The sequence below is a fragment of the Rutidosis leptorrhynchoides genome, chromosome 8 (assembly GCF_046630445.1).
Source record: "Rutidosis leptorrhynchoides isolate AG116_Rl617_1_P2 chromosome 8, CSIRO_AGI_Rlap_v1, whole genome shotgun sequence".
Taxonomy (NCBI): domain Eukaryota; kingdom Viridiplantae; phylum Streptophyta; class Magnoliopsida; order Asterales; family Asteraceae; genus Rutidosis; species Rutidosis leptorrhynchoides.
In genome coordinates, this window is record NC_092340.1 from 81,387,241 (window position 1) to 81,409,570 (window position 22,330).

Genomic DNA, 22,330 nt, shown 5'->3' on the forward strand with positions numbered 1-22,330 from the left:
GAATCGTCTTTCGTACGTGGTAATATCAAATCCTTAGGTTCGTAACCCTCTAAGTTCTGTCTTGAGCTTATTGACCTCGGTTCTGGGACGGTACTTCTCGTTCATCAAGTGCTTGAATGCTGACCACGGTAGTGCGTACGCATCGTCTTGTCCCACTTGCTCTAGATAGGTATTCCACCATGTTAACGCAGAACCTGTGAAGGTATGCGTAGCGTACTTCACTTTGTCCTCTTCAGTACACTTACTTATGGAAAACACCGATTCAACCTTCTCAGTCCACCGTTTAAATCCGATCGGTCCTTCGGTTCCATCAAATTCCAAAGGTTTGCAGGCAGTGAATTCTTTGTAGGTGCATCCTACACGATTTCCTGTACTGCTAGATCCAAGGTTATTGTTGGTATGTAGCGCAGCCTGTACTGCGACTATGTTTGAAGCTAGAAAAGTACGGAATTCCTCTTCATTCATATTCACGGTGTGTCGAGTAGTCGGTGCCATTTCCTTCAAAATAGTCAAATGGAACAAGTTAATCATACAGAATATTAAGAGTAGTTAATAGTATTTCGTAGCATAATATGAACTCATTTATAAAAGCTTTTTCTTCATATTAGCGTTTTATAAGTTTAAATTCGGGTAGTACCTACCCGTTAAGTTCATACTTAGTAGCTAATATACAATTCAACTACTACAATTCTATATGAAAAACTGATTATAATAATATTTCACGTTCAAACTTTTACACAATATTTTACAAAGTTACAATACCGCTTATTTTACATATAGCATGAAATATAGCACACAATAAATTTGATACAAGATGGTTGTGAAGATAATTCTAGCTAGTACACAAGTCGTTCAGCAAAGGCAATAAAGACACGTAATTCATACGTCCAGAAACAAGTCATGCATTCTGGTTTTACTAGGATTACTTCCCATCCTTGGTCTTGTGGAACATAACCGTTATGGCCATTGATAAGACAGCGTGTTGTAACGTCGTCAAAGGGACGAGGGTTACGTAATGTCCAACAGTCCCGTAACAATCTAAAAACCTCATTTCTTACCCCAATTACCGACTCCGTCACTTGTGGGAACGTTTTGTTTAATAGTTGTAGCCCGATGTTCTTGTTCTCACTTTGGTGAGAAGCGAACATTACTAATCCGTAAGCATAACATGCTTCTTTATGTTGCATGTTAGCCGCTTTTTCTAAATCACGAAGTCCAATATTCGGATATATTGAGTCAAAATAATTTCTTAACCCATTGCGTAAAATAGCATTTGGGTTCCCCGCAATATATGCGTCAAGGTAAACACATCGTAACTTATGGATTTCCCAATGTGATATCCCCCATCTTTCGAATGAAAGCCTTTTATAAACCAAGGTATTCTTGGAACGTTCTTCGAATGTCTTACAAGCTGATCTCGCCTTAAATAGTTGTGCCGAAGAATTCTGATCGACTCTAGACAAGATTTCATCAATCATGTCTCCGGGTAGGTCTCTTAAAATATTGGGTTGTCTATCCATTTTGTGTTTTTATACTGTAAAATAGACAAGAGTTAGATTCATAAAAAAAATACTTATTAATACAAGCAATTTTTACATATATCATAAAGCATAAGCACACTATATTACATATATTACACCACACGAATACAACTATCTTATTCCGACTCGCTTGTTTCTTCTTCTTCGGTTTTGGTTCGTTTTGCAAAGTTTCTAGGGATATATAATGTTCCCCTAATACGAGCCATCGTTTTCCACATTGGTTTAGAAAAACCTGGTGGTTTAGAGGTTCCCGGGTCATTGTTACAACTTAATGACTTCGGGAGTTGACGATACATATAAAGTTCATCGGGGTTGGAATTAGATTTCTCTATTTTTATGCCATTTCCCTTATTATTTTCTTTTGCCTTTTTAAATTCAGTTGGGGTAATTTCTATAACATCATCGGAATTCTTGTCGGAATCCGATTCATCGGAGAATTGGTAATCCTCCCAATATTTTGCTTCCTTGGCGGAAACACCATTGACCATAATTAACCTTGGTCGGTTGGTTGAGGATTTTCTTTTACTTAACCGTTTTATTATTTCCCCCACCGGTTCTATTTCTTCATCCGGTTCCGATTCTTCTTCCGGTTCCGATTCTTCTTCCGGTTCCGACTCTTCTTCCGGTTCCTCTTCGGGAACTTGTGAATCAGTCCACGAATCATTCCAATTTACATTTGACTCTTCATTATTATTAGGTGAGTCAATGGGACTTGTTCTAGAGGTAGACATCTATCACATAATATAAAACGCGTTAAGAGATTAATATATCACATAATATTCACATGTTAAAAATATATAGTTTCCAACAAAATTTGTTAAGCAATCATTTTTCAAGTAAACACGATCGAAGTCCAGACTCACTAATGCATCCTAACAAACTCGATAAGACACACTAATGCAAATTCTGGTTCTCTAAGACCAAGGCTCTGATACCAACTGAAATGTCCCGTTCTTATTGATTAAAAACGTTCCATATTAATTGATTTCGTTGCGAGGTTTTGACCTCTATATGAGACGTTTTTCAAAGACTGCATTCATTTTTAAAACAAATCATAACCTTTATTTCATAGATAAAGGTTTTAAAAAGCTTTACGTAGATTATCAAATAATGATAATTTAAAATATCATGTTTACACACGACCATTACATAATAGTTTACAATACAAATATGTTACAACAAAATAAGTTTCTTAAATGCAGTTTTTACACAATATCATACAAGTATGCACTCCAAATCTCGTCCTTATTTAAGTATGCGACAGCGGAAGCTCTTAATAATCACCTGAGAATAAACATGCTTAAAACGTCAACAAAAATGTTGGTGAGTTATAGGTTTAACCTATATATATCAAATCATCATAATAGACCACAAGATTTCATATTTCAATACACATCCCATACATAGAGATAAAAATCATTCATATGGTGAACACCTGGTAACCGACATTAACAAGATGCATATATAAGAATATCCCCATCATTCCGGGACACCCTTCGGATATGATATAAATTTCGAAGTACTAAAGCATCTGGTACTTTGGATGGGGTTTGTTAGGCCCAATAGATCTATCTTTAGGATTCGCGTCAATTAGGGTGTCTGTTCCCTAATTCTTAGATTACCAAACTTTATAAAAGGGGCATATTCTATTTCGATAATTCAACCATAGAATGTAGTTTCACGTACTTGTGTCTATTTTGTAAATCATTTATAAAACCTGCATGTATTCTCATCCCAAAACTATTAGATTTTAAAAGTGAGACTATAACTCACTTTCACAGATTTTTACTTCTTCGGGAAGTAAGACTTAGCCACTGGTTGATTCACGAACCTATAACAATATATACATATATATCAAAGTATGTTCAAAATATATTTACAACACTTTTAATATATTTTGATGTTTTAACTTTATTAAGTCAGCTGTCCTCGTTAGTAACCTACAACTAGTTGTCCACAGTTAGATGTACAGAAATAAATCGATAAATATTATCTTGAATCAATCCACGACCCAGTGTATACGTATCTCAGTATTGATCACAACTCAAACTATATATATTTTGGAATCAACCTCAACCCTGTATAGCTAACTCCAACATTCACATATAGAGTGTCTATAGTTGTTCCGAAATATATATAGATGTGTCGACATGATAGGTCGAAACATTGTATACGTGTCTATGGTATCTCAAGATTACATAATATACAATACAAGTTGATTAAGTTATGGTTGGAATAGATTTGTTACCAATTTTCACGTAGCTAAAATGAGAAAAATTATCCAATCTTGTTTTACCCATAACTTCTTCATTTTAAATCCGTTTTGAGTGAATCAAATTGCTATGGTTTCATATTGAACTCTATTTTATGAATCTAAACAGAAAAAGTATAGGTTTATAGTCGGAAAAATAAGTTACAAGTCGTTTTTGTAAAGGTAGTCATTTCAGTCGAAAGAACGACGTCTAGATGACCATTTTAGAAAACATACTTCCACTTTGAGTTTAACCATAATTTTTGGATATAGTTTCATGTTCATAATAAAAATCATTTTCTCAGAATAACAACTTTTAAATCAAAGTTTATCATAGTTTTTAATTAACTAACCCAAAACAGCCTGCGGTATTACTACGACGGCGTAAATCCGGTTTTACGGTGTTTTTCGTGTTTCCAGGTTTTAAATCATTAAGTTAGCATATCATATAGATATAGAACATGTGTTTAGTTGATTTTAAAAGTCAAGTTAGAAGGATTAACTTTTGTTTGCGAACAAGTTTAGAATTAACTAAACTATGTTCTAGTGATTACAAGTTTAAACCTTCGAATAAGATAGCTTTATATGTATGAATCGAATGATGTTATGAACATCATTACTACCTTAAGTTCCTTGGATAAACCTACTGGAAAATACAAAAATGGATCTAGCTTCAACGGATCCTTGGATGGCTCGAAGTTCTTGAAGCAGAATCATGACACGAAAACAAGTTCAAGTAAGATCATCACTTGAAATAAGATTGTTATAGTTATAGAAATTGAACCAAAGTTTGAATATGATTATTACCTTGTATTAGAATGATAACCTACTGTAAGAAACAAAGATTTCTTGAGGTTGGATGATCACCTTACAAGATTGGAAGTGAGCTAGCAAACTTGAAAGTATTCTTGATTTTATGTAACTAGAACTTGTAGAATATATGAAGAACACTTAGAACTTGAAGATAGAACTTGAGAGAGATCAATTAGATGAAGAAAATTGAAGAATGAAAGTGTTTGTAGGTGTTTTTGGTCGTTGGTGTATGGATTAGATATAAAGGATATGTAATTTTATTTTCATGTAAATAAGTCATGAATGATTACTCATATTTTTGTAATTTTATGAGATATTTCATGCTAGTTGCCAAATGATGGTTCCCACATGTGTTAGGTGACTCACATGGTCTGCTAAGAGTTGATCATTGGAGTGTATATACCAATAGTACATACATCTAAAAGCTGTGTATTGTACGAGTACGAATACGGGTGCATACGAGTAGAATTGTTGATGAAACTGAACGAGGATGTAATTGTAAGCATTTTTGTTAAGTAGAAGTATTTTGATAAGTGTATTGAAGTCTTTCAAAAGTGTATAAATACATATTAAAACACTACATGTATATACATTTTAACTGAGTCGTTAAGTCATCGTTAGTCGTTACATGTAAGTGTTGTTTTGAAACCTTTAGGTTAACGATCTTGTTAAATGTTGTTAACCCAATGTTTATAATATCAAATGAGATTTTAAATTATTATATTATCATGATATTATCATGTATGAATATCTCTTAATATGATATATATATACATTAAATGTCTTTACAACGATAATCGTTACATATATGTCTCGTTTAAAAATCATTAAGTTAGTAGTCTTGTTTTTTACATATGTAGTTCATTGTTAATATACTTAATGATATGTTTACTTATCATAGTATCATGTTAACTATATATATATCCATATATATGTCATCATATAGTTTTTACAAGTTTTAACGTTCGTGAATCACCGGTCAACTTGGGTGGTCAATTGTCTATATGAAACATATTTCAATTAATCAAGTCTTAACAAGTTTGATTGCTTAACATGTTGGAAACATTTAATCATGTAAATATCAATCTCAATTAATATATATAAACATGGAAAAGTTCGGGTCACTACAAAATGGGTGCACACTTATCACCTTCACTCAAAGTCGTTTTGGGATGCACCTATTAAACCTGATGTAAGTTGGAGTTGGAGGAAGATCTTGCAATCTCGTGACATAATTCGTAAGTTTATTTTTAATAAAATTGGGAATGGTCATAATACGCTTGCTTGGTTTGATGTATGGGATAATAGTTGTCCGTTAATTGATTTTATTTCATGGCGCGACATAAATGGAGCTGGCTATAATTCATATTCAAACGTTAATGAAATTATCCAAAATAATCAATGGAATTGGCCCCTTTATTGGTTTCACAAATATCCCACTCTGTTACAAATGAATGTGCCTATTTTGCTAGTTGCTACTGATAGTATTAAATGGAAAGGAGTAGATGGGATTATTAGTGATTTTTCAGTAGCAGGTGCTTATGAAGCTATGCGTCCGAGAGCTCATGTTGTTAGTTGGTTTCACGTCATTTGGTTTTCTCAATGTATCCCTCGTCATCCGTTTGTGGCTTGGCTTTTAATGATGGAAAAATTGAAGACACATGATAAGATGATGGCTTGGGAAATTCATAATCAAACGTTGTTATGTCCTCTTTGTAAGGGATGTTCAGATTCTCACTCGCATTTGTTTTTCGAGTGCAATTTCTCTCGGGCAGTTTGGGATAAAGCGAGGCCATACATGAACATTCAAATTCACAGCTATAATTGGTCGCATATCTCTAATTGCTTGGCGGATGGAGCTGTAAATAGTGCTAGAGTGGTTGTATCTAAACTCATGTTTGCAGCTATGGTTTATTTTCTACGGCAAGAGCGCAATTGCAGGTTGTTCAAAGGCAAATCCCGAACGAAAGATAGACTATTTGATGATATCTATTCTTCGGTTCGTCTGAAGTTAATGACGATTCACTTTAAGGAGTCAAGGCAAGTTAGAGAGCTAAAGATTGTTTGGAGATTAGCATAGTTGTCTTTCTTGTTTTGTGGTTCTTTTCCGCTAGTGCAGTCTTTTTTGTTTTAGTTTTGCTAGCGTTGTGGTGTGCTTAGATGGCTATAAGGTACGCTTATAGCTCTTGCTCTTTTGTGTTTTCTCTATTCTTTTATTATCGTTAATAAAAGCTTCGCCGGGGTAACCCTTTACCCAAATAAAATAAAATTAATATATAACTATATTATTTTAAATATAAGTTTTGTAAAAGTAATGTATATATTAATAATATTTATATGAAATTTTATGCATTTTAAATATAAGTTTGGTGTGAATTTAAAAACAAAATTTACTTTACTTCATTAAGTTAAAAATTTGATATATAAAATTCATCGTGAGTTGAAGACTAGGTCGTTGAACCGAAATTGCTTTACCCGAGGGCGGGGCGACAAATTTTGTTATTATTATTTTTAATTTTATTGATTTAAAGTATGCCAAAAACATTAAAAAAAACCCAAAAATCTTTGCTTGTTAAACAATCGCTTTAAAATGACAAATTTTAAAATTTTGTCGAGGGACGAACTAGGTAAACGTACCGAAACTACCTCAACCCAAGGAAAGAAACAAAATTTTAAAAATTACTCCATTAATTGTTTTATTACTAAAGGTTTAAAAAAACACACACACTGCAGTCGTGGAGCTTTGTGTGTACCCCCAACCGCAGTCGCGGAGCATCAGAAATCCAGACAAGTTTAACTGATCGAGACAGACCAGTCCCAAGCATCCCCATCTCATATTTTCTACGAAAATACACACACAAACACCTCTAAAAAATGTGATTTTACACCATTTTTCATCAAATCTTTCATAAAATCATGATGAGAAGAATCCTACCAAGAAGTTTCTCAAGGAGATCGGTAATTTCTACACACAAACACTCTTTAATTCGGATTTAAAGTGTTCTTGAGCATATTTTAACCTAATTTGATTTTGATGATTTCTAGCTTAATTGTGCTTAAATTGTTTGTATAGTATGCTTGTATAACCTAGATTGATGCTATTTAACATGATTAGAAGCCTTAAACTTCAAATTTTTAACAATCTAGGGTTTGTGTTCTTGAGCAAAATTGAGACTTTTTGATATAAACAGGTTATGGCTGAATTTTGTTGTTAGTTCATGCTTAATTAAGTAGTGTAACATGTTTAGGTTGCTAACTGATCCAAACTTTGATCCTAAACATGATTTTTGAGCAAGATTGTTGACTTTTTGAGTCAAAAATGCATGAACTTGATTTAATTGATATGAAGGCCATTTGAAACTCGTTTAATTGCTATAATGATTATTTTGACATGTTATTTGAGTTGGATGCTTATGAACATTGTATACATTTTCATATATGCTTATTTGAAAAAGTGTAGAATTGATAATATTATGAAAATGCGTATAAGTTTAATATGGATTAAACATGTCATTATGATTGTTTTGATTTATGATTTTACTAACACTAATGCATATTTGGATGCACAAAAATTGTGTTTAATGTGTTTTGCAGACTGAAAGGTTTGAATCTTCATCCGCTTCCCAGGCTCACAATGCTCCTCCTGAGAATGCAGGCGAACAGGAGATTAACGACTAATACAGACAAAATCTACCGCATCAATTCATTTCATATTCAAATATACACGAGGCAGATTTATTCCCTAATTTAAGATTTGACAGACGTTGGATAGATTATCCAAAATATCAGATGAACTTACACATTCTTCAGTCAGAGGATTTTGAAGTACCCATGGTGATAGATTTGGAACCGTTACAAACAGTGGGATTAGCCAAATGAATCAGGGAATTACTTTACCAAAGGTATGGTAATTCTACTTTTAACGATTGGGAACGTTTATTCACTATACGTAGGCCTGTATATAGAGAATGATGTGTAGAATTATTAAGTAGTGTTGAAATAAATGATCGGGTAACTAGCTTAACCGATCAGAGTTTTATTAGATTTTTGTTAGGAGGTGTGATGCGCCATATGTCTCTATTAGATATGGCTCGGGCCTTGTGTATATATACGCCCGAGGAACTAACATCTACTGATTGTCAAAGGTTAATAATTAACTTTAGAAGGGTTGATCAAAATTTTGATATGAATGGAATATGGAGTAGAATGACTAGCCATAACCGATTTCGTGGGGGATCTTACTCTTATACTGATATTAATAGAGCTGAGCTAAGAGTGATCCATAGGTTTTTAGCAAACTCGATTACACAACGAGGTAGGAATAAAGAACAGGTAAATGAAAATGATCTATTTTACCTCATGCGTATTCGAGACCCACAGAGCGTTGTGAACATACCTTATTGTGTGGGTTATTACTTATCGTCAATGGTAAGGGGTATGCGACCTAATAGTATAATAGGAGGTGGAATTTTCATTACCTTAATTGCTGAGTATCTCAATGTGGATAGAAGTCAGGAGGATTATTAGTTGCAGTACCAGAACCCCGTGATAGAATTGATTTACCCGTGTATCATGGTGCAAAGGTTTTAAAGAAATGACATAACACTACAGTATCATATGATGGCACGCATCTACAGGTAGAACGAGATCAGGAGCAAGGTAATGCGGGTGGAGGAAACCAAATGACAGATATACAAAGAATAATGGCCCAAAGTGCATACAATCAGGCTATGCAACGTGAGTTTCAGGCTTGGCAATATCATCAAGAATATATCAAAGCCTATTTAGCATCTCAAGGTAGGAACTACATTCCTACTGAACCGGCCTATTTTCCTCCATGGACCGACGATACACGACCACCTTTTCCTACATATGACCCATTACAAGCGTATCAAAACATATACCACGAACCTTGGAACCCCTTCTGGTACAATCAGAATCAACCCTAATTTCCTTAGTTTTATTTATTTTATTATTTGTAATGTTACTACTTTTAATACTTATTTTTGTATTGTAATAGTTTTTATAATTTTCTAACGTTTTAAATATTAGATTTTATAAATTTTTGAACGTGGGGTGATATACCCAACTTCAAATATATATATATATATATATATATATATATATATATATATATATATATATATATATATATATATATATATATATATATATATATATGATATTGCTCAATAACATCATATATATCTATCGCAATATCGTGTAAAAATGCTCTAGAATCAAGGATAATGAAGGCGTTTCTACAAGTAATAGGCCAAGATGTGCAAATTTGTATCGGAGAGTGATTTATAAAGAGTTTTGATGATCTATGACCTTGGTTGATCCCGATACAAGTTAAGGTCTAATTTATGCTCTAAAATGGTAAAACAAGGCATCAAAGGTGTTAGGCTTCGTCCAAATGAAAGAAGATTGAAAAGAAAACGAAACAGCAATTTTCGTTACATTGGGACACCGTCCAAGGCTTTGGGACGCCGTCCAGCCTTTTAATGTGGGACGCCGTCCAAGTCTTTGGGACGCTGTCCAGCTCTTAAGAACGGGACGCCGTCCAGACTTTAGGACGCCGTCCTGTAGTAGGTTTTCAGCTACGTTTGCCTTTTGACCTACTTTCTCCACTTTAAAACCTACTGATTGAGGGACTGTTTTATCATATACGAAACCAGAGGTTACTGAGACGATTTTGGGAGCAAATTTGGTGAACTCCAAGCTCTTGAAAGAGGAACAACATCAAGTCTTCAAAGATCAAAACCTTCTCCATCCAAGATTCATTCTCTATTAGGTTGTTTTATTGTCCTCCAACAATGAAATCTACTTATCAGTCGATTGTTATTTTGTTTGTAATTATGATTGTTGGCTAAACTCTATAATGTTCATCTAGATAAATAACTGAGATGTTGAATGTTTACTTTTGATTGATTGTTATTATGCACGATAGTTTGATGTTTGAATACAAGAACCATTCTTGTTAAAGCTTAATCCTTTCGATTCAACTAGTTGATATGTTCATTTGATTAAGAAACATCATCTTGTTAAATTAATGTATTGATTTACATCTAGTGACATGTGTTTATCCATCTTTTACCAAAAGGGATAAGTTGAGTTCAAATGGTTAGTTTATATAGGGATGTAAGAACGACTCTTGTAGATACTTTCGGATAGCCTAATTGATATGTGTAGTTATATAGGTGAACGATCAATTCCCTAGATATTGTTATACATATTTTCATTACTCGATTCCATATAACTAATAGGTGTTAGTAATTTGCCTTATCTAGTGACATTTATAGGGATCTTATTACCACACTAAATTGATTACTTGGGTTGGGTGAATTGAGCATTTCACCGGACCAAGGGAATGAACTAGGCTAAATCATAAGTTGACATAGGAGTGGATCATGATCAACACACCATTGACTTGATCATTCTTCAAGTCTTTAGACTAGTTGGATTAGTTGATTACAAATAGGAGGTCTTAGATGACAAGAACATCACTTGCGTCTTGTAATCCCGTTTGAGTGTTTACTCAAGACTACTCTTGGTGAACCGATCAATTAGTTCTTGTGCATAACCAATCAATCCGGTCTTAATCTTAAATAACATTCAACATCGAGGGTAAAAAGTCTAGATGAGCATTTTTCCTTAAATTGATATCAAATCTATCTTACTTACTTTCTTTGCACTTATTTTCATCTTATAAACTTAAAAGACCAAAAATATTGTTTTTACATTTAACCTTCTCTGATTTGGCTAAATCGTTAAATAGCCACCAAAACATAAAACTTGTACCTTTAAGCTTCATTTACTTAGTTAATCATAATATAGTTTATAATTCTAGTTTGACTAATACAACTGTCCTTGGAACGATACACCGAACTAAACCAGTTACTATACTACTACACGATCGGGTACACTGCCCGTTAGTGTGTAGCAATCTCTAATCGGTATTTTTCCATATTATTTTATACAACAATTCATACACCACTTTTTGAAGGTATTTCATATGCTCGAGAGACATATTAAATTAATGTGACTAATAGGTTATGATCCAAGTCGGGTCATACCCAATAACAAACTTACCGACACCTTATTCGTATTTGATCTTAGCGATTGGTTCGTTGATTAAATACGCGACACTTGAATTTTAGAAAATGGTTTCTAAATTATTAACACTTGATATGTATATATAAATTATGGAATAATTTATATAAGGATTTAATTATTTATAGGTTAAATAATTAATTAAGTTATGTTACATTTTATAAATTGGTTTTGTAAAATATACATAACAAATATGCAAGCTTATAAAATGAGTTTTATAAAATTAAGTTTTATAAAAACTGATTTCACAAATCAGTCTTTTAACAACTACTTTATATAATAACATGGTAATGTGAGTGACATGGGAGTTGTAATAAGCATGCAATTGTTTATTAGTGACCACCCATGCTTAACCAAGACCAAGACATAGTGTTCAACACACACACATGCATTCAAACACATCAATAAGCTTGCAAACTGCTCAGTTTTTCCAGCCCCATGTGGCTGTCCAAAAACGTGGTTAAGGGCTGAAACAAAGGGTTGTTCAAGCTCATTAACAAGTGAAATTCAAGTGTAATAAATCCTAACCAATAGCTAGGGTGTTGGTGCATAGTTTGGGGTATAATCTCTTGAGGTTTCATGCTTTTGAAACTTGCATTCAACATCATCTCTTGAAGAGTTTGCTGTCCAGATTTTTGGGTTCAAAGGAAGTGGGTTTCAAGCTAGATTAACAAGGGTGTTAAGGTTATAAAGTCTAGCTAACTTAAGGGTGGTGTTGGAGGATCAAAGGCTTGAAGTTCTACACATTTGTTCATCATCTTACTACCATTTTGGATAGCCCTTAAACTTGTTTTAAGGAGGTATAAAACTCTTTCCTTTCTTGTTAATTTGTAAGCATAATTTCATAACTTGATCCTTGTGGGATTTAGCTTTAATTGTTTTAAAGATTAAACAAGTAAATTGGTAATTACACGCTTCCGTTTTCTTATAATCTTAAATGGTTTTAAGATATATGAACTTGTTAAATCCCAACAATGGTATCTAGAGCCGAAGTTGTTGAAATATGCTTCGAATTGTAGTCTTTAAACCCACTAAATTTGCATTCTAAGTACATGCATGAATATGGAATGCAAAAATTTTCGGGTTTGGGAGGGTTGGTATAGTTGGCCGATTTTAGGAAGAGTTCCAAATGGGTTTGGAACTTGCAAATTGGTCAATTTTGTTGTATGTTTAAGTTCACAATCAATGCCTTGACCTTATGATGTTTGCATGTGTGTTTGAATGGATATTTGCTTGGTTGATTTATTATTTTGATATGGTTGTAATATTCATTCAATTTGGTTTGTAAAATTAATTATTCATTTGGTATGTAATATTAATTTTGGTTATGTAATTTATTTTATATTTGGCATGTAAAATAGATTAGGTTGTATTTTCATTTTCTAGACAAAATGTATTAGGATATATTTTGTAACAAGATGAAGATGCATGAAGATCACAAGGAAGAACACAAGAAGCATGTGGATGCAAGGTTAAGTGGGAGGTTAAAACCTCTTACTTTGTGTTTTACCCATTGACCGGTGGCATTTTGTTTTCGGCTAAACAAAATGTCTACCAAAAGGCTTGATTGTGAACATTTGTTTTGCATGCGTGGTTGTTTTAATTTCTTGTATGATTGTGGATTGTATGTTTGTATGCTACAAGTTAATCACACAAGTTAACAACAAACAAAACTAAAATTTAATTGGTTAAATTAGACGTATTAATGACATGCAAAACGACAATTTAATTGGTTAAATTAAAAGCAACTAAAGACCTTAATAAATGGTTATTAAGAACAAGAAAGGATTACACATATAAAATGGTTTATATCAAAGTAATAAAATTGGATTTATTACATGACATGAAAAATGGATTTTCAAATGTACCATACACTAAATGCATGTTGGTGTATGGCATAAAAGTTTTCTCAAACTAGAATTAATGAAAACTTAAAATCCCTTTTACAAACAAGGAAAACAAGTTTAACGCCATCCTTTTGTGTGACACTTAAGCATGTTAGGGAACTCATGATGGGATAAAGGTCACCTAACCGTCATGAACAAACTAATATGGTTAAGGTGAATTTGACATGCTTGTGGGATAAAGGTCACCTAACCACCTGTACGTTAAGTTTACACGTTTATACAAGTAGGACAACTTGATTTGGGAATCATGAACTTAGGGTCACCGAAGCATGAGGAACAAATAGGCGTTGATGGGATAAATATGCCATGCAAAAGGATTGCATGATCCCATACCTTAGAAGTTGCAAAAGGATTGCAATTGTCATGGAATGACTACCTAGCTAAATCAAATAACGGGATAAAGGTCACCTAACCAAAATTTGGTTTACCGTTGGATTCTAAAATTTAACATGGATCAATTAAACTAAAAGGGTATTGATTGTTAAATTATAAATCAATTCTTAAACAAACTTTGTCAAATTTTGTAGATGGCCGCCAATAACAAACAACAACATTCCAAACACACCAATCAACTTTAATAACCTATCATTGAGGTCCATCCTCGGAAAAGAAAATAACTCCCAATCCATTTCATCTTATGTACTAAAGATGAAAAGCCTTATTGATTGATTGCACCGTCTCAACAGTCCCGTGTCAAATGAATTAACCACGGACCTTATCCTCAACTCTTTGTCAAAAAGGTTTGACACATGCGTGTTGAATTACAGCATGAATGATTGGGATAAGAGCATTGGCGAATTACATGTCATGCTAAGGACGGATGAATCAAGCATGGGTAAAAGGCTTCACCCATGCTCATGATCAAAGAAGGTGGATCCAAGGATGAATCCTCTTCTAAGCCAAAGGTGGATAAGAAGAAAGGACCCACCTACAAGGGCAAAGGAAAAGGTAAGATGGTTTCCCCAACCAACAACACTAAATGGCAAAAGGTTGCCAGACAAGCAAACCCCAAGGAAGATCCGTGCTATGGTTGCAGTGTGATAGGTCACTGGAAACGCAACTGCCCGGTCTACCTAAAGGAGTTGAATGCAAAGAGGGATGCAGGGCAAACCTCAGGTAATGTATACAAGATATACGTTGAGCTTAGTATTACTTCTTCTAATACATAGGTATTAGACACAGGATGTGGAACTCATATTTGCAATTCATTGCAAGGGTTCATAAGAAGTAAACTAAATGCGGGAACAACAAGTCTCTACATGGGAAATGGTGCAAAGGTGCACGTAAAAGCTCAAGGAGACTTTGTTTTAAAGCTACCAAGTGGTTTGGAGCTTATATTGAAAAATGTTTTGTATGCACCTGATTTAACACGAAACATTATTTCTGTTTCCCGTTTGAAACAATATGGTTTTAATCTTAATTTCATTAATGATGATATCCATGTTTCTTTGGATAATGTATTCTATTTTAAGGCTACGCCTTCAAATGGAATTTATGAATTGGTTCATGATGACACATTATCTAGTAGCTCAATATACCATACAAGCACCAAGAAACTCAAAAGGGATTTGAGTGATTCCTACTTATGGCATTGTCGCCTTGGTCACATAAACAAGAATCGAATACATACACTTCAAAAGAATGGACTTTTGAAATCAAATGAACTTGACTCATTTGATGTATGTGAATCTTGTTTACAAGGCAAAATGACTAAAGCAACTTTCAAAGGGACCTATGAAAGGGCTAAGGACTTATTGGAATTAATACATTCGGATGTATGTGGACCCTTTAAGCCCATAGCTAGGAATGGTGAAAGATACTTCGTTACTTTCATTGATGACTTCAGTCATTTCGGATATGTCTACTTATTAAGACACAAGGACGAAACTTTTGAAGTATTCAAGGAATATCAAAATGAAGTACAAAATCAACTCAATAAGACAATCAAGGTACTTCGTACCGATAGAGGAGGTGAATACCTAAGCGATGCCTTCCAAGATCATCTTAGGAGTTGTGGGATTATCTCACAACTTACTCCACCAGGAACACCCCAACTTAATGGAGTGTCCGAAAGGAGGAACCGAACCCTAATGGATATGGTTCGATCTATGATGGCAAGAAGCTCGTTACCTTTATCATTTTGGGGTTATTGTCTAAGCTCCGCGGCTCGTATTTTAAATATAGCCCCAACCAAGAAAGTGGAACGAACTCCTCATGAGATGTGGTTTGGAAAACCTCCATCTCTATCATACTTAAAGGTATGGGGATGTGAAACTTATCCTAAGCGTTACGTCCCTAATAAGTTGAATACTCGATCCACGAAGTGTATCTTCATAGGATATCCCAAGGATGATATGGGATACTATTTCTATGATCCATCCGAGCAGAATGTATTTGTTGCTCGGAAGGCGGAATTCCTTAAACTAAGTTCCTAATGGAAGGAAATAGTGAAAGGAAAATAGATCTTTAAGAGGTTCAAGATCAAGTAGATGATACAAAATTGGTTAACACTAGCACACAACATGAAAATGTTGATAGTGATCAAATGGATGATCAAAATACACAAGACATTCGTAGATCTGGTAGGATTAGCAATCCTCCTGAGAGATATGGGTTTCTCATAGATGGTTGCTATACGGTTGATTTGGATGAACCAACAAACTACCAAGATGCTTTATCAAGGATTGATAAAGATAAATGGCAGGAAGCCATGAAATCTGAGATGCAATCCATGTATGACAACCAAGTTTGGGAACTTGTTACGCAACCTCCTGGCTCTAGGCTAGTTGATTGTAAATGGCTTTTCAAGGAGAAAACCAACATACATGGAAACTTGGATACATACAAGGCTAGACTTATAGCAAGAGGTTTCACTCAAACTCAAGGAATTGACTATGATGAAACCTTTTAAACCCGTGGTGATGCTAAAGTCTATTAGGATATTATTTGCCATTGCTTCTCATTATGATTTTATGATATGGCAAATAGATGTCAAAACTGCTTTACTAAATGGATATCTTAAGGAAGATGTCTATATGGTTCAGCCTAAAGGTTTTGTTGATCTGAAATATCCGAATAAAGTATACAAGTTAAAGAAATCAATCTACGGATTGAAACAAGCATCGATAATGTGGAATCATCGTTTTAATGAGGAAGTCAAGAAATTTGGCTTCATTAATAACGGTGATGACGCTTGTGTATACAAGAAAGCTAGTGGGAGTACTGTCATGTTCCTTGTACTATATGTGGATGATATATTATTATTTGGAAATGATATTCCGCAAATGCGAGGAGTTAAGACTTGGCTAAGTAGCTGCTTCTCCATTAAGGATACTGGAGAAGCACAATACATTTTGGGATTAGGATCTACAGGGATAGATCCAAGAAATTGATAGGTTTGAATCAAAGTGCATACATTAAAAAGGCTTGAAAAGGTTCAAGAAGGAAAACTCTAAGAAAGGTTTGGTACTTTTTCAAAGAGGGGCGTTTCTCAGTTCATCTCAGTGCCCCACCACGAAAGATGAACAAGAAAGCATAAGAATGTCCCATATGCGTCTGCTATTGGGTCAATCATGTATGCGATGATATGCACTAGAACAGATGTGTCATGCGCTCTTAGCATGACAAGTAGATACCAGAATAACCCGGGAATTAGTCATGGGACTGCGGTTAAAAGTATATTGAAATACCTTAGAAGGACTAAGGATATGTTTCATATATACGGGTCTGGTGAGGAGGAACTCGCTGTAAAAGGTTACGTGGACGCGAGCTTCCAAACTGAAGGTGCGGTCCCTTGGAAGAGTTATGAAAGGATCCGAAACTAATCATCCGGACGTTGTCCATATTGATTACAAACGAATTACAATAGTTGATAACATTGCGAGGTACTTGCCCTCTATATGATACATCTTACAAACGTTGTATTTATTCTTAAAAGGCAATCTATAGTTACATCCATAATTGACATATTCGCCTGACATTTCATAATATTCAAATGACCTAAACCGCCATTTACTTAATAATAGTCTCTATGAACTTCAATGACTCGAATGCAACGCCTTATGATATAAGTCCTTAATGGCCTCAAGTAGTATCCTTAGTACGAGATAATGCACAGCGGAAGACTTAATTCATACCTGAGAATAACATGCTTTAAAATGTCAACATAAAGTTGGTGAGATATAGGTTTAATGTCGACAGCGATATAAATATAGACCACAAGATTTCATATATAAACATTTTAATAAAAATATTCTAAGTGGTTGAGCACTTGGTAACCATACTTAACAATTAATCACGTCGCATATTCCCTTTAATATGAAATCTTACTACACTGTACCAAGTGTAGTCACGAAACGAAGTACTGTGCAACCGTTGAATACTGGTCGTCCAGTCCGGTTGGGGTTGTCAGGCCCGATAGATCTATCAACAGGATTCGCGTTTACAATACCGCTGTAAATATTAGTTACCAAGCTACAGGGAAGTATGCCAGTGGTACAACTCAACGTAGAATATATTTTTCAGTTACTTGTGTCCATAACGTAAAACATAAAATTACATGTATTCTCATCCCGAAATATTTAGAGTTTAAAAGTGGGACTATATACTCACTTTCGTCTTGAAGATATATATAATTTGACTTGGTCTCCGGTTGATATCACGAACCTATCCATATATAATATATCAATACCTTTTCTTTTTAAACAAACGTCACATATATATATACTTGTTATACTTTTAATACTTTGAATAATTCCTTAGTCCGTAGTTAGCAGCTCGTTGTTAGTAATTCAATTTTAATGGTTCATTTTTAGATGTTTAATATACCCGCAATGAAATAAATAAAACCCCCAACGAAATAAATAAAACCCCATCGTATATGTATTGGTCGAGATTAATCTTGACCCACGGTACCGGTGTTGTCAAATGACGTGTTGCGTACATAAAGTACCGGTGTTGTCAAATGACGTGTTGCGTACAAACATGGGATCTTATGATTAATCTTCTCGTGTTGTTTACGGGTGATCCTGAACCATATAAAATTGAATTATAAGTACATATATATAAAATATCATGTTATCTTAGAAATATGTGATTTATTTAATTTTTCCCAATTAATCCCGAAGTTAAACAAGTCTAGGATAACCAATTTTGTTTCGGTCATAGTTTCTTCGTTACAAATCCGTTTTCGTTGATTCAACTTGCCATCTCCTTGGATCGAGTCCCTCTTTAAGAATATGAACTGAAAATACCTTGGTTTGTATTCAAAATCACACGGCATAGGTGAAACTTTAGTGAAACTTATGAAGTTAAACATTTTTGTTACAAAAAAATAACACTTAATGACCATTTTTCTAAAAATACTTATACTTTGAATTAAATCATGAAATTTTTATGTGTTATCATATTCATAGTAAAAATTATTTTTCCAGAAAATAAACTTCCAATTCAAAGTTTAAAATGGTTTTTAATTATCCAACCCAAAACAGTCCCCGGTTGCACTCCGACGTCGTAAAAACAGTTTTTAAGATATTCTTTGAAAAACCAAGTTATACCTTGTTAAGTTAGCATATATTTAAGTTATATTACAGGTCTTGAAGTATTTTAAAAGTTAAGTTAGAAGGATCTATTTAGTTTGCAAACAAGTTTGAAAACTTTCAAACTATGTTCTTGTTGTTAAAATTGTATACCACAAAATATGATAGCTATATATATATATATGAATCGAATAAGGTTATGAACATAGATACTACCTCAAGTTCCTTGGACAAGGTTGCTGTAAAAGAGGAGTAAAAAGCTAGAACCAAAAGGGTGATGGAATTGGATGAAAGATTGGAAGTAAGTTTGTGTTCTTGGAAGGATTTCTTGAAGTGTTTTTGTATGGTTTTCTTATGGTGTTTAAGTAAGGTTTTTGAAGCTAAATGATGGGGAAAATGCTTGGAGATGATCAAGTATGAAGTTAAGAGTATTTTGAGAGAGAAATGGAAGTGTAAGTATGAGAAAATGGGGTGAAGAAATGGTGTGCATGCATAAAAACGTTTTTAGGTTATAAAGGAAAAAAAAAATACCTAACTTTGTTTTCTTGCTAAATAATTCATGCTACTTGACAAATGGTTGGTTCCACATGTTTCTTAATCATTTAAGGCTGCTAAGGAGCAGATTTTTATTGGTATATACCAATAGTAAATACATCTAGAAGCTGCGTATGATACGGGTACATATACCCTAGGTATACGTATAGAAATCTTTGAGAAAACGGAACGAGGATTCAAATATAGCTATCTTTTGTAAATATACTTATATTGTTTTATGTATTTAAGTCTTTAAAAGTGATTAAATACATTACTTATACGATATATGTATAAACATTATAGGTCATAAGTATTTAAGTCAAATAACGTTACGTATGGTTATCGTTTTGAAAACTTAAGTTAGTAGTTTCAAAATATACTTATAACTTATTGTTATTAATACAAAATGAGATATTAAAACATTCTTAGATCATGTTAAATATGTATATATACATATATATACACAAACGTATAATTATCATATATTGTATAGTTCGTGATATCATCGGTCAAACTAGACGGTCAAACGTTGTGTAAAACTCTTTTCGAAAACATAAGTCTCAACAATTTGGATTGCTTATCATGTTGGTAAGGTTTAATTTATGTAAATATTAATCTTATGAGTATAGAACGATCGAAAAAGTGCGGGTCAACTTTAGGGTTTTTGCTTATCGTGTCGGAACCATATAGAGATTAGAGTTTAAATTTGGTCGGAAATTTCCGGGTCGTTACAGTACCCACCCGTTAAAGAAATTTCGTCCTCGAAATTTGGTAGAGGTTGTCATAAATAACAATAGGAATGTTTTCATGACGAATATGAGGTAATAATTAAATTTTATCATTATTGAAAGATTTAGATAAAACGATTCGGTTATGTGAGACGCACGAGCGAAGCTATCACAAAAGAGTGAAATGAGTAAATATAGAATTGTTGTAACCGATGACGTGATTATGATCGATTTCCGGGATTTAAGGGTTTTAAAGAAAATCTTATGTAATAAGATTTAGTTTTGCGGCAATCAGGATCTTCTTTTATTTAACGCGGCAATCTGTTTTGATTTCTTTGTCGAATATTTCACTATAAATTTACCTCCTTCCCTTTCTTTCTTCCCACATCTTCTATTCTTTCTCTTTAGTTCCTACTTTAAGACATTCGCTAATATGCTCCATCCCATTCTAATCCTTGTTATATTTCTAACTTTCATATCTTTCATTCTTCTTTTTCATCTATCACCAGAAGAATCTATTCTCTTTTATCCTTTCCTTGGAATTATAATGTTTTTAATTCTCCCGTGCCTTTACGTTGCAATACGTATTGATATGCACGGTTTGTAGTTTCGGGGTTGTTGTTAGGTTTTATACCTTCCCTTATATTTCGATGTTCCTACTCCCGTCCCTTAAAATCATTGTCATCCACAGTTAATGCTCTCTCTTATTTGCTGTGGTTTATGTTCCTATTTCTATTCTGAGGTTTTGTCCCTTCGTTTCTTCTTCCCGTCCTCGAGCCAAGCGAACAATGGTCCGAAATTCGTAGGTAGGAAATTTGGAATGAACCTAGCTATTGGTTTTAGAATGAAATTGTAATGACACGATCTTGATTCATTAAATTACTCGAATATTCAGGAAAAATAGAACTATCAAGGTGATACGTTCTAATATGTTTGGAGACTTGATAGAATGTAAGAGCCGTGTAACATGGCACATGATGACGGTACTGTGAATCATCACATTCCATTAGAAACTTAACATGACTTACTGTAATATAATAAAGTTGATCAAGTTTCATTATATTATACTAATTCATGCATCAGTTCCCAACACTACTTCAAATCATTTATATTTTAATCTCGGAGGTTTCAGAATTTAGAAATTAACACAGTTTCTTTTATATTGTAACGCAGATGTTACGGAGAGATAAATGATCGCAGATAGGAATAGTTGTAAAAATATCTCCAGAAATATGAAAAATATGTATAACGAATGATATGAAGATATCTTATAATATCTAAGATAAGATGATGATGAAAAATATCATCCGGGCAAGGTTTTGAATAAAGAGTAGGGTTCTTACTGACGGTTTCAGGAGGTACGGAATCGTTTGTATTCTTTGAGAGCAGGTTCAGTCCCTATGATTTATCCACAGCCTCTTTCATACTTTGCTTCATCCGTTTTCTAGTTCCAAACTTTTTTTTTTTTTCAGCTTTACCACCTTACTATTCTTTGTCATCAAACTTTTGACCGTTAAAGTCGTTTACAGTTTTTGCTGCTTCGTTAGCATTTCAAGAACTATTTCATAGTCCCGGGTGTTTTTCAGAAACTTCACGTTCAGATTATGAAATTCTTAGGGATAGACATTATAGATATGATGGAAGAAGTTCCGCGAGATTTTCAAAATAATGATTGTTGATTTCGCCAAAAGGATAACGATCTGCTGGTGCACCTGTTGATGTTGTCGAGGGATATAAAAGGTTTTCCGGTAATGACGGCGAAAGGACAAGGTATAAATATCATGATTATAATAGAAATAATCTCACTGAAAAGTCGAAGTGGAGCTGTGACAAAATTAGCTTCTTGAAAAGGAATTGTAGGGTTGTTCTTGCTAATAAATGGCAAAGGATTCAATACGTTATG

At 33.8% G+C, this 22,330-nt stretch overlaps 1 protein-coding gene across 1 annotated transcript; it reads left to right on the forward strand.

Annotated features, from left to right (window-relative positions):
- Positions 1-6,055: 6,055 nt before the first annotated feature.
- On the forward strand, positions 6,056-6,685 carry LOC139863557 (uncharacterized). Its single transcript, XM_071852178.1, has one exon. The coding sequence runs from the start codon at positions 6,056-6,058 to the stop codon at positions 6,683-6,685; it is 630 nt and encodes a 209-aa protein (XP_071708279.1).
- The last annotated feature ends 15,645 nt before the right edge of the window (positions 6,686-22,330 follow it).